Raw genomic sequence first — 15874 nt, 5'->3', positions numbered from 1 at the left:
GCCGCACGCCTATTTACGTCCACAGAATGGCACGTACAGGCAGATGGGCGTATATATACGTCCTTGCCTTCTAGCGGGTGGGGGGTCCGATCGGGACCCCCCCCCGCTGCGTGTGGCGGGCAGCTTACCTCGGGGAGCGATCCGGGACGACGGCACGGCTATTCGTTTATAGCCGCTCCGTCGCGATCGCTCCCCGGAGCTGAAGAACGAGGAGAGCCGTATGTAAACACGGCTTCCCCGTGCTTCACTGTGGCGGCGTATCGATCGAGTGATCCCTTTTATAGGGAGACTTGATCGATGATGTCAGTCCTACAGCCACACCCCCCTACAGTTGTAAACACACACTAGGTGAACCCTAACTCCTACAGCGCCCCCTGTGGTTAACTCCCAAACTGCAACTGTCATTTTCACAATAAACAATGCAATTTAAATGCATTTTTTGCTGTGAAAATGACAATGGTCCCAAAAATGTGTCAAAATTGTCCGAAGTGTCCGCCATAATGTCGCAGTCACGAAAAAAATCGCTGATCGCCGCCAATAGTAGTAAAAAAAAAAAAATGTATAAAAATGCAATAAAACTATCCCCTATCTTGTAAACTCTATAAATTTTGCGCAAACCAATCGATAAACACTTATTGCGATTTTTTTTACCAAAAATAGGTAGAAGAATACGTATCGGCCTAAACTGAGGGGAATTTTTTTTTTAATATATGTTTTTGGGGGATATTTATTATAGCAAAAAGTAAAAAATATTGCATTTTTTTCAAAATTGTCGCTCAATTTTTGTTTTTTAGCGTAAAAAATAAAAACCGCATAGGTGATCAAATACCACCAAAAGAAAGCTCTATTTGTGGGGAAAAAAGAACGCCAATTTTGTTTGGGAGCCACGTCGCACGACCGCGCAATTGTCTGTTAAAGCGACGCAGTGCCGAATCGCAAAACCTGGGCCTGGGCATTTAGCTGCCTAAAGTGGTTAAGAAATAAAAGGTAGTTTGGACTCGTGGTGCTTCTTATCCTCCATACATCCCTGTGTCACCGCACTTCATTTAGAATATTCCATAAAAAAAAACACAAATTTGAAATTGGTATTCAGTGCCCTCATGCATACCTCACAGTCTGTTTACATGTATGGCCAGCATGGCAGATAAGAGAAGACTGCTTGCATACAAGGAACTTTTACATTTTTACTTTAACATGCTAGAGAGCTTTTCTATCTACAGAATAAGTTTGCTTCTTACTGCTTTTGATGTCTGTTATTTGAGTTTATATCTCTGCCCATCCTTGTCTGTGTAACGGTTATACTTTGTCTTCCCCAACAGCTCAATGGGCAGGTGAGGATGTGTGCGGGTAGATGTGTATAAAAATGGATGCAACAGTAGCTGCACTACATGAATATATTGTTATAAAACTAAAAGCTCTGGACCACAGACACAGGATCTCTATAATTGCCCTGGCGTGTTTATTGTTACTAATATTGAATTTTTAAATCCATTTTTATACATGTGCCCCTGCATGCTTGAGTGTGATTGTGCCTCCCACGTGTGCATGCTTAGGATGAATGATTCAAAAGTACACATCCTTCTAAGTTTAAGAGCAATTTGACTTTACAACATGAATACAATAAACCCTTTACTCTCTAATCAGTTTACCTGCTTTTGCTTAAAGCTGGCCTTAGTAGGTTTTTTTGTTTTTTTTCATTGGCTGAATGAAAAAAACTAAAAGATTCCTCCATCCATACTAACAAGGTGGATGGAGAAACCCCCTGCTGAGACACTGTACTCTGATTGCGGCTCATGCTGTTGTCAGACTACACTGATCCGCCAGAGCTGTCTGTTGCACCCGTGGACGCTACTTTGTTTTTACTTAAAGTGGAGGTTCACCCGCAATTTTTTTTTTTAAGTTTAGATTCATGCTCATTTTGTCTAGGGGAATCGGCTAGTTTTTTTAAAAATGAATCAGTACTTACCGCTTTAGAGAGCGATCTTCTCCGCTGCTTCCGGGTATGGTCTTCGGGTCTGGGCGTTCCTTCTTGATTGACAGGCTTCCGACGGTCGCATCTATCGCGTCACGATTTTCCGAAAGTAGCCGAACGTCGGTGCGCAGGCGCCGTATAGAGCCGCACCGACGTTCGGCTTCTTTCGGCTACTCGTGACGCGATAGATGCGACCATCAGACGCCTGTCGGAAGCCTGTCAATCAAGAAGGAACGCCCAGACCCCGAAGACCATACCCGGAAGCGGCGGAGAAGATCGCTCTCTAAAACGGTAAGTACTGCTTCGTTTTTAAAAAAACTAGCCGATTCCCCTAGACAAAATGAGCATGAATCTAATCTTAAATTTTTTTTTGCGGGTGAACTTCCGCTTTAATTGTTCCCCTCAGGAAGTAAACAAGGGTTTGTCTTTTGGCAACATGAATTGTATTTGTTTTATTGGATTGTTGTCTATGCTGCACTTGCATGTTTCTAATGTTTAGCCCCCGTTCACATCGGAGCAATTTGACATGTGATTTGACATATCAATCACATGCCAAATGGCAGCCTATTGCCAGCAATGGCACTTTGCAGTGCCGCACCGATTTCCAAAAGTAATTCCTGCACTATTTCTGGCAACTTCTGTAGCATGAACCCGCACAGATATCTCTCAAATTGCCTCGGAACTTGCACTGACATGGGGGTTTGAAATTGTGCGAGTCTAGCTGAACTCGATTTCAAACCCGCCTTCAGTGTGAATGAGGGCTTAAAAAAATAAGCGGTTTAAAAAGAACAAAAAAAACCTTAACTGAACAAGGTGAAGTTAGAAGCTGATCGGCAGCTGCACCAGATTTTGCGCTCTCCAGTTTTAGTAAATCAACTTGAGTGTGTTGGTGTACTCCTCTGAGTGTACAAGCTGTGTGGTGTATTCCACTGAGTTTACATGTTTAGGTGTAAACCTATGAGTGTACTCCTTGTGTAAATGTTGTGTGGGTGTGCTCCTCTAAGTGGACATGCAGTGCCTAGAAAAAGTATTCATGCCCCTTGAAATGTATTGAATTTTGTCATGTTACAACCAAAAACGTAATTGTATTTTTTGGGGATTTTATGTAATAGACCAACACAAAGTGGAAGGAAAATTATAAATGGTTTTCAATTTTTTTTTTACAAATAAATATCTGAAAAGTGTGGCATGCATTTGTATTCTGCCCCCTTTACTCCCATACCCCTAACTAAAATCTAGTGGAACCAATTGCCTTCATAAGTTACCTGATTAGTAAATAGAGTCCACGTGTGTGTAACTTAATCTCAGTATAAATACAGCTGTTCTGCGAAGCCCTCAGAGGAGTGTGAACAAACAGCATTGTGATAGCCAAGGAACACACCAGACAGGTCAGGGATAAAATTGAGGAGAAGTTTAAAGCAGGGTTAGGTTATAAAAAAATATCCCAAGCTTTGCACATCTCACGGAGCACCGTTCAATCTATCATTTGAAAATGGAGAGTATGGCACAACTACAAACCTACCCAAGATATATATGGCTGTCTACCTAAACGAACAAACCGAGCAAAGAGAAGCAGCAAAGAGGCCCATGGTAACTCTGGAGGTATTCGTTGTGCACTGCACAAATCTGGCCTTTATAAAAGAGTGGCAAGAAGAAAGCAATTGATAAAATAAATCCATAAGAAGTCCTGTTTGCAGTTTGCGAGAAGCCATGTGGGGGACACAGAAAACATGTGGAAGAAGGTGCTCTGGTCAGATGAGACCAAAATTTAACTTTTTGGCCTAAAAGCAAAACGCTATGTGAGGCGGAAAACTAACACTGCACATCACCCTGAACACACCATCTCCACTGTGAAACATGGTGGTGGGAGCATCATGTTGTGGGGATGCTTTTCTTCAGCAGGGACAGGGAAGCTGGTCAGAGTTGATGGGAAGATGGATGGAGCCAAATACAGGGCAATCTTAGAAGAAAACCTGTTAGAGTCTACAAAAGATTTAAGACTGGTGCGGAGGTTCACCTTCCACCAGGACAATGACCCTCAACATACATCCAGAGCTACAATGAAATGGTTTAGATCAAAGAATATTCATGTGTTAGGCCTCGTACACACGACCGAGAATCTCAACGTAAAAGAAACATCGTTTTCCTCGACGAGTTCCTTGTCAGGCTTGTCGAGAATCTTGACAAGCTTTCTTTGCGTACACACTGTCAAGACAAAATCTCGTCGTTCTCAAACGCGGTGACGTACAACACGTACGACGGCACTATAAAGGGGAAGTTCTATTCCATTGGCGCCACCCTTAGGGCTGTTTTTGCTCATCTCGTGTTGCCGCGTGTTAGTAAAAGTTTGGTGATTGACGATTCACGCTTTTCAGTCTTCGTGCTTTCAGATCGTTTTCTGCGGTTCAGTTTGTGCTTGTGGGTTCGTATCTTGTCTTTCAGGGCGTGTGGTCAGGTCGTATTTGTTTTACAGTGCATTCCTGTCCGCTCGTTTCTGATTTTCAGGTCGTTCTTCATAGAAATGGCTGTTCTTCAGTGCGTTCTGTTTAGTTAGTTTGTTGCTGATTAGACGTTTGTTTCTAGCCATGTTGCAGGCACCTGCTCGTCGTCAAGTTCGTGTTATGCAGTTGGTGTGTGTTGGTCTTATTGTTTTAGACCTAGACGAGGCCATGAACAGGGTGAGGAGGCGTTCATGGACCAAGAATTGGTTGCTCCGTAGGAACCAATTCTCTCATATGCCTCTGCTGCAGGAGATCCAGCAGAATAATCCTGATGATTACAGGAATTTCCCTAGGATGTCTGACCCCGTTTTCCAGCAGCTCTTGGCTTTGTTGTTGCCCTATATCACCAGGCAGGACACCGTTATGTGGGAAGCCATCAGCGCTGAGCAGAGGCTAGTTGCCACGTTACGCTATCTGGCAACCGGGAGAAGCTTGCAGGACTTAAAGTTCACGACGGGCATCTCCCCCCAGGCTCTGGGCCTCATAATCCCGGATGCCTGTTCTGCTATCATACAGGTTCTGCAGGACAACTATATGAGGGTAAGTTTTCTCCTTTAATATCACATTTAATGTATTCTAATGTATTGTATTTATTTACTCCTTCCCTAATTAATTGTAATATGCCCCCATGCATGCTGTAAGCTTTTATTGCCCCTTTTTTGGCCTGCATGCACATTTCCCTTCACTAACCTCCCCAGCATGCTATACTGGGCCCAAACACACCTAGCCTAGTCACTTCCCAATGTATTTTGTTATATCCATTGTAGTGCTTTATCCCCCCCCCCCCCTAAAATGTGTTTTAAAGTATAGCTTCACCTTTTTTAATTATTTTTTGAGGTCTCAAACTCATCTAGCACCCCCCCCCTAAAAAATTTACAATGGTCCATCAGAGGGGGTGAGGAATGTGATAATTGGGCTTTATATTTTTGTGGTTAAATGCTCCTTAAAATGAATGTTAGCATGATGTTGGCCAATAATGTTTTTGTATAACCTGCTTGCAATGTTATGTGCAAAAGTAAATCATTTTTTTTTCTTGTTTGATTCCACAGCTTCCGTCCACGCCACAGGAATGGCAGACTGTGGCATCGGAGTTTGCTACGCGGTGGGACTTCCCCAACTGCGGTGGAGCCATTGATGGGAAGCACGTCCGCATCGTGCCACCACCCCGCTCTGGTTCCCAATACTACAACTACAAAGGGTTTAATAGCATTGTGCTGATGGCGGTGGTGTCAGCACAGTATGAATTCCTCTTTGTGGACGTGGGGAAGAACGGCCGGATGTAGGATGGGGGAGCCTTCAGGCAGACAGAGTTTGCGCTTCGTCTACAGAGCGATGATCTTGCATTGCCACCGGATGCAGAGAATGTGGAAGGACTCCCCTTCGTGTTTCTGGCTGATGAAGCCTTTGGACTGGGAAAGCATCTAATGAGGCCATTCCCCCAGCGGACCCTCTTCCCAGAAAGGAGGGTGTTCAACTACCGGCTGGCCAGAGCCCGAAGAGTTGTGGAGAACGCCTTTGGGATAATGGCCAGCCGGTTCTGCCTGTTTTTAACCTCTATGCATATGGGGGAATATAAATGGAACTATATTATTTTTTGTTGCTGCATATTACACAATTTCTTAAGGAGACAGTTTTCTACTAATATGGCCACAGTTGAGCCCGAGGCCGGACTTACCTCAGGTGTAATTGCCTTGCCGGGCCTAGAACATGGCCGTCCTGGCTTGCCCCCCCAAAGTGCCTGTGCAGTCCGGGATAAATATGTGGAATATTTCACGGGTAGGGGGGCCATTCCTATGCCAGCCAATCTGTAACTTTATTATTTTGAGCCAAATCATAAAAAAATCTGTTGAAATTCCATTTTTAATGTCTTGCTTGTGTTTATTTTAGCTGTCTCCTAGTATTTCCTAGTGTACTACTTGTAGTGTCAAGTGTATTTTCATTATGAACTAACAACCAATTCACTGGTAACACCAAAACTAAACACATCAAAAGTTCTAGGGTATTTAAGAAAAACAAGCCACACTTTGTTGGTGTTTTACTAAATGTTTACTTGGTGCTTATTCACACACATGGTCTTTCTCAAATATTTGTGGTGTTTAATTTTTTTTTTTTAATTATTATTTTCCATAAACTGGCATATTTTTTTTTTTTTTTTTAAGAAAAATAAAAAATGTAAATTACATAGCACAAAATATAACAATGTAAACCTCTAGGCAATAACTCTTTTAGGTAGAAAAATGATCCCTATTGTCAACATGTGCTATCTGCCATCATGGGTGATCAATGGACGTGTTTTGTGGGTGCAACCCCTTCTTCCTTTCACCTACTTAAATTGTGAGGAAGGGGTTGCACCCACAAAACGCGGACATAGATATCCCGAGATGGCAGATAGCACATGTTGACCCACTGTGTGCATCTTCAAATTTTGGCTTGTTTAGAAAAAGTGCCACAAATTTGGAGGTAAACTGGGAACAAACAAAATGGGGTTTTCTTAGTTTCCCACCAAGTCATCAATTATGTCCTTAAAGGTTTTCTCAATAAAGGCCATTTTTTGTTGATAACATACATCTCCCTACTGCACGCCTTGATTTGGAGGAGTATATTTTGGGTCCTGGAATGTGAGGATCGAGGCCTTTCTTCTGCCACATAATCATCCCCTAAACCAAAAACATAAAAAAAAGGGTATTAGGAAATCTGCAGGCCTACATCTCGTATTACCTGAAGCTGTGGTGACAGATACTGACCTGTTGTAGTAATTTCAACCACGTCTCCTTCCTCCACATACTGAGGTCTGGGTGGGCTTTGAGGTGTGGGTTCCTGGCGAGGTGGGCGGTGAGGTGTTGGTTCCTGGCGAGGTAGGCGGTGAGGTGTGGGTTCCTGGTGAGATGGGCAGTAAGGTGTGGGTTCCTGGCGAGGTGGGCAGTGAGGTGTTGGTTCCTGGCGAGGTGGGCGGTGAGGTGTTACTCTGGGCTCTGAGGAGTGGTGTCCTCCCAGTCTTCTGTCCCCTATGAGAATGAAACAAAAAGTACACTTAGCACACACATATTTGAGGGCAAAAATAGGAATATTAAACATTGCTTGGAAGTGGTGTACAAGTGTCTGTTTGGGCAGTTACAAGCAGAAGACATGTTTTTTGGCAAACACTATTCTTGAATACTCACCTTTTTGGGACAAGTTTCACACATGTAGACACCCCAAAAAATGCACAGGAGCACCTGTGTAGGTCACCCTAAAAAGGTTGTTCTGGTGGCACACACTAGTGCTCTTGAGTGCAGATGTGTAAACAGCTGCTGAGTGCCCTCTCCTTTAGACTGATGTAATTTTGATTTGAATTCTAGTTACAAACACATCAGCTAGACACCTATGTAAACATATTTCTTGAATATAATCAAGCCTATAAAAATGTATTTAACCCTGTATCTTCAGAAAACATCGTATGTAGTGGATGAACCGATGTGTCTGAAACGATCGTTATTTTCTAAGGTCCTATGTGCAAAAGCAACAACATGGAGCAACATGCAAGTTCAGAAAAACAATAATAATAGGGACACAGGAGAAGTACTTACTTTTTTCGAGCATTCTCTTAATGCTCCTTAACTGTTCCGGCTCCCTCAGTTTGAGGTCTGACCACCTCTTTCTGAGCTGCTCCTTTGATCGTTTCACCCCAAAATGACGATTCAGACTTCTTTGCACTTTTTTCATAATTTTGCCCTTCCTTACATTAGGGTGGGTATAGGGCCCATGCTTGCCATCGTAATCAGACTTTAGCAATATGTCCACCATTTCCGCTATTTCCGCGTAGGACATGTTAGATGCCTTGTATCCGCTCCGCGTTTCTGACGTTTCCTCATCAGGCTCTGGGCTTGTTGTGTCGTCGACAAATTTATAATTACAGACACCTGCTCATCTGATTCCGCCACGTCGTCTTTTCTGATGATCTAGGCCTAATTTCAGACACCTGCTCATCTAATTCCGCCATGTCGTCGTTTTCTGATGAACTAGGCCTAATATCAGACACCTGCTCATCTGATTCTGCCATGTCGTCGTTTTCTGATGATCTAAGCTGATTATCAGACACCTGCTCATCTCATTCCGCCATGTCGTTTGTGCGCCGAAAGAGAAGGAGCGGGGAAACATCGAGTAAGAACATCATGGGCGGGCGACGTGTGCGGAGTGTCACGCATGCGTAGTGTATATAAAGCTTAACACACATGTGTCGTGCGTACGTTCGGTGTGCGGAGGAAGACGTTAAAGCGAAGAACGTGTGAACGAAGGTATGATTTGAACTTGGAACATCAGTGGCCTATACTGCAAAGAGATTTAAGGGCTATATAGGGATAAAGATTACTAGAGTTTATAGACTGTGATTGACATTAGTACATTTGTCTTTTGTTTTGTCTTGCAGAAAATATGAATCCATTTCAGGAGAGGGAGTTCCTGGGGGAATTTATTGACAGGTTAAGGGAGCTGCCCGCTCTTTGGGCGACAAAAGACCCCATCCACCGGAAAAAGAGCTAAGGACAGCAGCACTGAATAGCCTGCTCCCATTTGTGAACACTTGCATGCCCCATGTAACATCTGAACAGCTGGACACTAAAATTGGGACCTTAAGAGGCACATACAGGGCTGCGCGTAACAAGGTTCTGGCTTCTCAGAGGTCTGGAGCAGCAGTAGGGCAGGTATATGTACCGTCGTTGTGGTACTACAGCAGACTGTCCTTTCTTGACGACCACCTTGAATCAAGGCCATCACTTTCCAGCCTTCCCCCCAGACAACCCTCCAGAAAAAGATCCATAAAAAGCACCAGACTTCCCTCCAGCCTTCCCACCAGCCCTCCCTCCAGCCAAGCCTCCAGCCTTCCCTGCAGCCAAGCTGATCCTTCTCAAAAGCAAGGTGAGCATACTCAGGAGCAAGAGGAGCCTTCCACCCTGGAGGAAGACCCGGATTTGGCTGTCTGGAGCCAGGTATAGTATTTAAAATTAATTTATTGTGGAAAAAAATGCTGTCAAATAGATGTTAATATGTAAAAAAGATATAATGTTTGATCTAAAAGTGTTTTCCATATCAATAGACAGTAGTGGCCCAAAAAGTTGGGGAGAAAAGAATGAAAACTGCTGGGGTCAGAATAATTGTATTTTCTATTTATTTTCAATCAATTTGCAACAGTCATGAGCTGAAAATTGTGTGTGATTTTTGAACTCAAAACTCAAACTGTCCCTTTTTTAAACACAGGAGGACATCAGCCTGGACGAGGGTCTGGAAAGTGTCAGGCAGGAGGAGGCCGGGGTGAGTGGCAGAGAGGAGGTGGCAGGAGTGAGTGGCACAGAGGAGGGGGCAGGAGTGAGTGGCACAGAGGAGGTGGCAGGAGTGAGTGGCACAGAGGAGGTGGCAGGAGTGAGTGGCACCGAGGAGGTGGCAGGGCCAAGTGGCAGCACAAGGTGCCAGGTGCCTCCCATCCACCTTCCTACAAGAAGGGCCAGGGGGGATATGAGGGTAAACGAGGCAGCGATGGCCCTGATTAAGGAGGCACAGGCCACCCTCCAGCAGCCTACCACCCCTGAAGAGGGCTATGGCACCCTCGTAATGGCCAAAATGAGCCAAATGTCCGAGGAACAACGCCTCATATTTGAGCCACTACTTATAAGTTTGATGAATAAGGGGGTGAGGGGGCTACTTACCGAGGACGCGGTCATTTGTAGCCACGGCCATCCTCCCCCACCAGCTTATTCTCAACCTCCTCCTCCACCTTCTTCTCCTCCACCTTCATCTCCTCCACCTTCTTCTCCTCCACCTTCTTCTCCTCCACCTTCATCTCCTCCACCTTCATCTCCTCCACCTTCATCTCCTCCACCTCCTCCTCCTTCTTCTCCTCCACCTTCATCTCCTCCACCTTCTTCTCCTCCACCTTCATCTCCTCAACCTCCTCCTTCTCCACCTCCTTCTCCTCCTCCTGGCACGAGTACACCTCCAGAGGCACAGGCTCCAGCCAATAGGAGAAGGAAGGCTGCAGAGAAGGCTGCAGAGAAGGCAGCAAGGAAGGCTACCAGGAAGACCAGGAAGTGATGGCCTTGCTTCAAGGTGGTCTGACAGAAGGCAGCCTGCTGTAGTACCACAGACTTGGGACATATATCTGACCTGCTGCTGTTCCTGACCTCTGGGAGTCCAGGACCAGATTGGGCTCCCTCCTGTATGTGCTTCTCAATGTCCCAATTTTAGTGTCCACACACAGTTGCACAAATGGCAGCAGGTTCTTCAGTGCTGCCTTGTATTTATTTTATTTCTTTTTTTTACCAGAATAAATTGTCATTTTGTTTTACAGTTCATACTTGCCTATGTGTTTTTAATCAACCCAAAAATGTAGCTTGTGAGTAGGTAGGTTAACTTTAAAAAAAACTACAAAAGGTCTAATTATAAAGGGACAGATCAGATAAGACCAAACAATAATGTTACAATGGTGGTAACTTGTTCTCTTTTTTTCTCGTCGAGATCCACAACAGATTTCTCGACGAAAAACATACACACGACCGTTTTCCTCTGCAAAAAAGCTCTGCCACCAAGTTTCTTGATGAATTTTGTTGAGGAAAACGGTCGTGTGTATGAGGCCTTAATCAATCAATTAAAATGGCCCAATCAATCTCCAGACCTAAATCCAATTGAGAATCTGTGGGAAGACTTGAAAATTGCTGTTCACAGACGCTCCCCATCCAATCTGATAGAGCTTGAGCTATTTTTCAAAGAAGAATGGGCAAAAATTTCACTCTCTAGATGTGCAAAGCTGGTAGAGACATCCCCAAAAAGACTTGCAGCTGTAATTGCAGCGAAAGGAGGTTCTACAAAGTAATGACTCAGGGGTGAAAATGATAAATGGTTTTCAAAATATTTATAAAATATTTTGAAAACCATTTATCATTTTCCTTCCACTTTTATGTGCCAATTTGTGTTGGTATATCACATAAAATCCCAATAAAATACAAGGAAAATACATTGGAAAATTTCAAGGGGTATGAATACTTTTTCAAGGCACTGTACTGTACTATGTGGGTATTCTCCTCGGAGTGGACATACTATGTGGGTGTACTCTAAATGCACATGTTGTATGGGTGTACTCTGAGTGCACATGCTGTGTGGTTGTACCCCTCTGTGTGCATATGCTGTGTGGTTGTAACCCTCGTGTGCATATGCTGTGTGGATGTACCCTTCTGTATGCTGTGTGGTTGTACCCCTCTGTGTGCACATGCTGTGTGGTTGTACTCCTCTGAATGTACACCCTCTGAGTATACATACAGTGTACAAGTAGTCCTCTGAGTATCTGTGTTGAGTCAGTGTGCTTGCTCTATGTTTAGAGTCCTGCATTATTTGTGAACTGTCACTCTTTCCCACAGGTTGACAGAAACTCACAGGACAGCAGTGAAGGTCATGCGGAGAATGCAGTATTTTGTTGCCCGCAGAAAATTCCAGGTACCAGAAATAATGTATCTTCAGAAACCAACCATCAGTAACAGCTTTTCTTAACCTAGGGTTTAGGAGCATCAAAGAAGTAGGCTTTCATTTATTCATGGTTTTGCACATGTGTTTTTACTGAGAGTGAGTACCCCAAGACCAAGGTGTCACCAGCAGTTCCTGGTCTCAGAGTAACAATTGGATTCCAGGAAGACTGGCTCCTGACCACCTGATCACTGTGATAGTAGGTTGACCACGTGTCCCGGTCTGCCCGGGATCGTCCCATAATGTACATATTTGTCCCCGGTCCCGGACACCTTCATTGCGGGACAATACAGTGTCCCGCAAAGAAACTGACAGTCTGGGAACAGGGGCGGACCGAGCCACCATAGCGCTGGCTCTGGCTCTGCCTCCACCTCTTCCACCTACTCCTGATCACTGGTTGCTATAGCCGTTTGGCGACTGGCAACCAGTGACATCACTGCCCACGTTGAAAGCGTTTCACTTCCTCCTCCTCCGCACTAGTGCTGCTGGGGAGTCATGCTGGTTCTCTCACCTCCGCTCCAGTGACTGGCTTGCTGCTTGGCTGTGGGGTGTTTCTGTTCCCACAGCTGCGAGGCATCTCTCCCTCTCACTTCCTCCCCCCTCCTGCCCACCTCACACTAACACACGGACTGAAGTCCCCCCCCCCCCCTTCTCCTTGGCTCGGATGTCACAGGAGGGGGAGGAGAATGGACACACAGCACTCAACAGGAGGACGGGACATGCTGATCTGAGGTTAGTACACAAAATATTAATGCTTGGCACTTGCAGGAGAAGGAGACACAGAGACAGGGGGCAAGTTGTCAAAAAAGATTACTTGCAGTGATTTTGGGGATAAGAGCATGCTGTATGTGCTAGAGGGCACTTTAGGAGGGGAGAGAAATAGTTTTTTATTCAACTCCCCCTTCCAGCACAACTTCTCTCCACTCCCAAAGTGTGCCCCCCTAGCACATACAACATGCTCTTTTCCCTAAAATCACTGCAAGTTTTCTCCTTTGACAACTTTCCCCCTTTCCCATCTTCAAAGACAAGCTGTCTGCTATTGAGGGTACAATTGTACCATCTGGAAACTTTACTAGACATTCAGGGCAATTGCTCCAGGTGCCAGTGCCCCCCTGTCAGGCAAGTTAGTGAAGCCAAGTGCCTGACCTTTTTTCAGCAATGGGCTCCAAGACTTAGGACTGGTTCACACCACAAATCACATAGGAATCCTTTGCAATTCACATGCCTTCCAGGTGCTGTGCGATTTCAGCCCTTTCATATGAATGGGCTGAAACCATGTCAGTCTGCACCGAGAGCTGTGCATGTGCTACTTTACAAAACGCACAGCAACTGGATCGCATGGTACTGCTGATCATACATTCTGGTGCAGGCAAACACTGCATTTGCTACCTGCATTTGGGTAGTCATTAATCCCTTGGCACTGGCCACACACAAATATGTGGCTTCTCTGTGCCTGGGCCTTGGCACAGAGTGGTCACATATTTGAATGAATTGCGATCAGTAGCGCTGTGCCGAGAGTGCACGCCCTGAGCACCCCCTTCACAGTTACCGGCTGTAACGGAATGGCCCGTGATACCCAGAGACTTTTGAAGGATGCGGGGTACTCCTGTGCCAGCTTCACCAAGGACTCTTGGGTCTAGGGTCATCCTATGTCCAATAGGGGCATAGAATGACTGAGAAATGATATCTTGGATTACATGAGATGGGACAGTAATGATAATTCATGTATTGCAGGATATCTTGAAATATTACAGGTGGTTAATTCTGACCCCAACAGGTCAATAGGACAGTATTCATTCATGTGGGGACACATACTGTTGAGGTGTTAATTGAGTCTGGCTCCTAAGATATTTCATTGTGTGAAAGTCTATTGATGATAGATGTGTCAGATGGCTGACTTTTCAGCTGTAGTGGATTAGCATGTCAATTACGTCTACAAAGGAATGTGTATTGTGTATCAGGTGAGAATAGCTTGTCGCGGAGTCAGAATGTCTGGGAAATGACTAGTAATTAGTTCATGTAGATTATCTGAATGTCATTATCTAAAGGAATGTGTATTGAAGTTTCTTGTGTCATGTTGTGGGTGGAGTTGAGTCATTGTCAATATTTGGTTGCTAACTGTATATAACAAGCTGAGTTTACCATTAAAGTATCCATTCTGTTTGGAACCAGAGACAGAGCTGTGTGTCTCGTTATTCTGGGGGAAATCCAATGGGTCCTGTCTGCTGGATTGTGGAGTGTCGGAAGCTGTCTTGGGTTGGTGGAATGGAATATCGTAAACGGCGTTAACCCCTGACCGTTACAATTGTTGGCTAGCAGTGGGATGATTCCATCGCCAGAAGAACAGCTACAAGCACACAGGACAATGGAGACACAGTATGAACGGCTGAAGCTCTCTTCCCTCAAGGACTTACTGGAGAGCCGGGGCAGACCGGCCAGCAACCGTAAGAAAAGGGACATTATCGCAGAACTTGTCGAAATGCATAGAGCTGAAAGGCCCAGCGTAACAGACAGGACACCCGAGGAAGAAAGTTTTGATCGGGCTGTTAAACGAGGACTGGCACAGTATGGTCCTAATTCGCCACCGGAGATCATAGACCTGGTTATAGCGGCTGTGGATGCAACTTGGCTACATCAAAGAGGTGCTGCAGCAGCAGAAGTCACAGCAGCACCAACTGAAGAGAGAGGAGAGGTACAGATACCAGTCGCCATGGAAGAGGAATTCAGAAGGAGGTTACAAGAGATGCGGATACAGCACAGAGGACCAGTATCAGAGGAGGCCCTGCTGGGATGGTCGGATTTGATCCGTTGCCAACTCTGGAAGGAAGCACTAGCTCTTGAGCAGCAACACCAGGGAAAGGTTCTCCCCTCCATCCATGTAAGGTACGGGCCGCAGTATGACGTATGAATGCCGTTGTTGGGGGAACAACCGAAGCAGGAGTGGACAGCAGAGTTAAGCAGGCTGATCCGGGCAGAGATGCGGTTGGACGAGAGCTACAGAGCCCTCCGGTAGTATGTAGCCCAAGAGTGCCCATGGTCTGTGGATGACAGCCCCATGGAAGGCTCTGACTATGATGGCCTGGGATTGTTGTATTGGAGGATGTCCAGTGATCCTGACTTTGGGGATGATCGGGAGTGGTGCTTGGAGGAAATAACGGAGCACAGAGAGCAAAAATTGAATGTCTCGGAAGGGCACTGGTTACAGGAAGATTTGGAGTTTCTGGCCATCCAGGAATGGGAGCTGGAGATCGCTTACAGACAACTGCTAGACTCTGCTCAGCAGCAGGGTGGGGCTCCCCTTGCCTGGGACTATGGGGAAATTTCAGATGACAACTCTGAAATCCTGGCTGATGAATCGGCAGTGGAAAATATGGAGATTGCCACCCCTAAAGCCGAAGCGGATGATGTGGAGTTCCAGGGGGCTAGGGCAGTTGGCTCATCTCCCCAGCCACAGATTACAGAATGCATGGACTTAATCGACCGTTCAGAGGATGTTACGGTTTATGCATCCCCAGCAGAAGTGCTGGCAACAGGGCAGAGTGCTACCAATCTCTGCGCAGCACCGGAACCAACTGTGGAGTTACAGGGAGCTGGGGCAGTTGTCCCCTCTCTCCAGCAACAAGCTGAGGTTGTAAAGCTTTTACTCCCAGCCGAATCACTGGCAGCAGGGCAGGATGCTGCTGACCGCTGCACCCAACTGCAGCTTGAGCTGATATCGGGGGATGGGACTGTGGTCTCCACTCACAGCAGCCCAGCAGAAGAGCTGGCAACAGAGCAGAGTTCCACGGGCCTCTGCTCTCAACTAACGGAAGAGGGAGTTTCTGTGGTAGTGGATGGGACTTCGGTCTTCACTGACACAACCCCAGAAAATGGTGCGGCACTGAGACAGGAGGATGTCAGCCTTGCTTTGCAAGCA

At 45.6% G+C, this 15874-nt stretch overlaps 1 protein-coding gene across 3 annotated transcripts in view; it reads left to right on the top strand.

Annotated features, from left to right (window-relative positions):
- LOC120932804 (potassium voltage-gated channel subfamily KQT member 1-like) overlaps positions 1-15874 on the top strand; it is a 181095-nt gene that overhangs the window by 151609 nt on the left and 13612 nt on the right. For 2 of the 3 annotated variants that reach the window (XM_040345538.1, XM_040345536.1), the window contains 2 exons: positions 1320-1331; positions 11856-11931. In XM_040345538.1, the coding sequence (XP_040201472.1) occupies positions 1320-1331; positions 11856-11931 (88 nt within the window). The remainder of the gene's footprint in view (positions 1-1319; positions 1332-11855; positions 11932-15874) is intronic. The other variant, XM_040345537.1, reaches the window with a different exon arrangement.

This window comes from Rana temporaria, chromosome 3 (assembly GCF_905171775.1).
Source record: "Rana temporaria chromosome 3, aRanTem1.1, whole genome shotgun sequence".
In the NCBI taxonomy this organism is placed as follows: domain Eukaryota; kingdom Metazoa; phylum Chordata; class Amphibia; order Anura; family Ranidae; genus Rana; species Rana temporaria.
The sequence above is the reverse complement of the archived record's forward strand: the minus strand, read 5'-3'. Positions and strand labels throughout refer to the sequence as shown.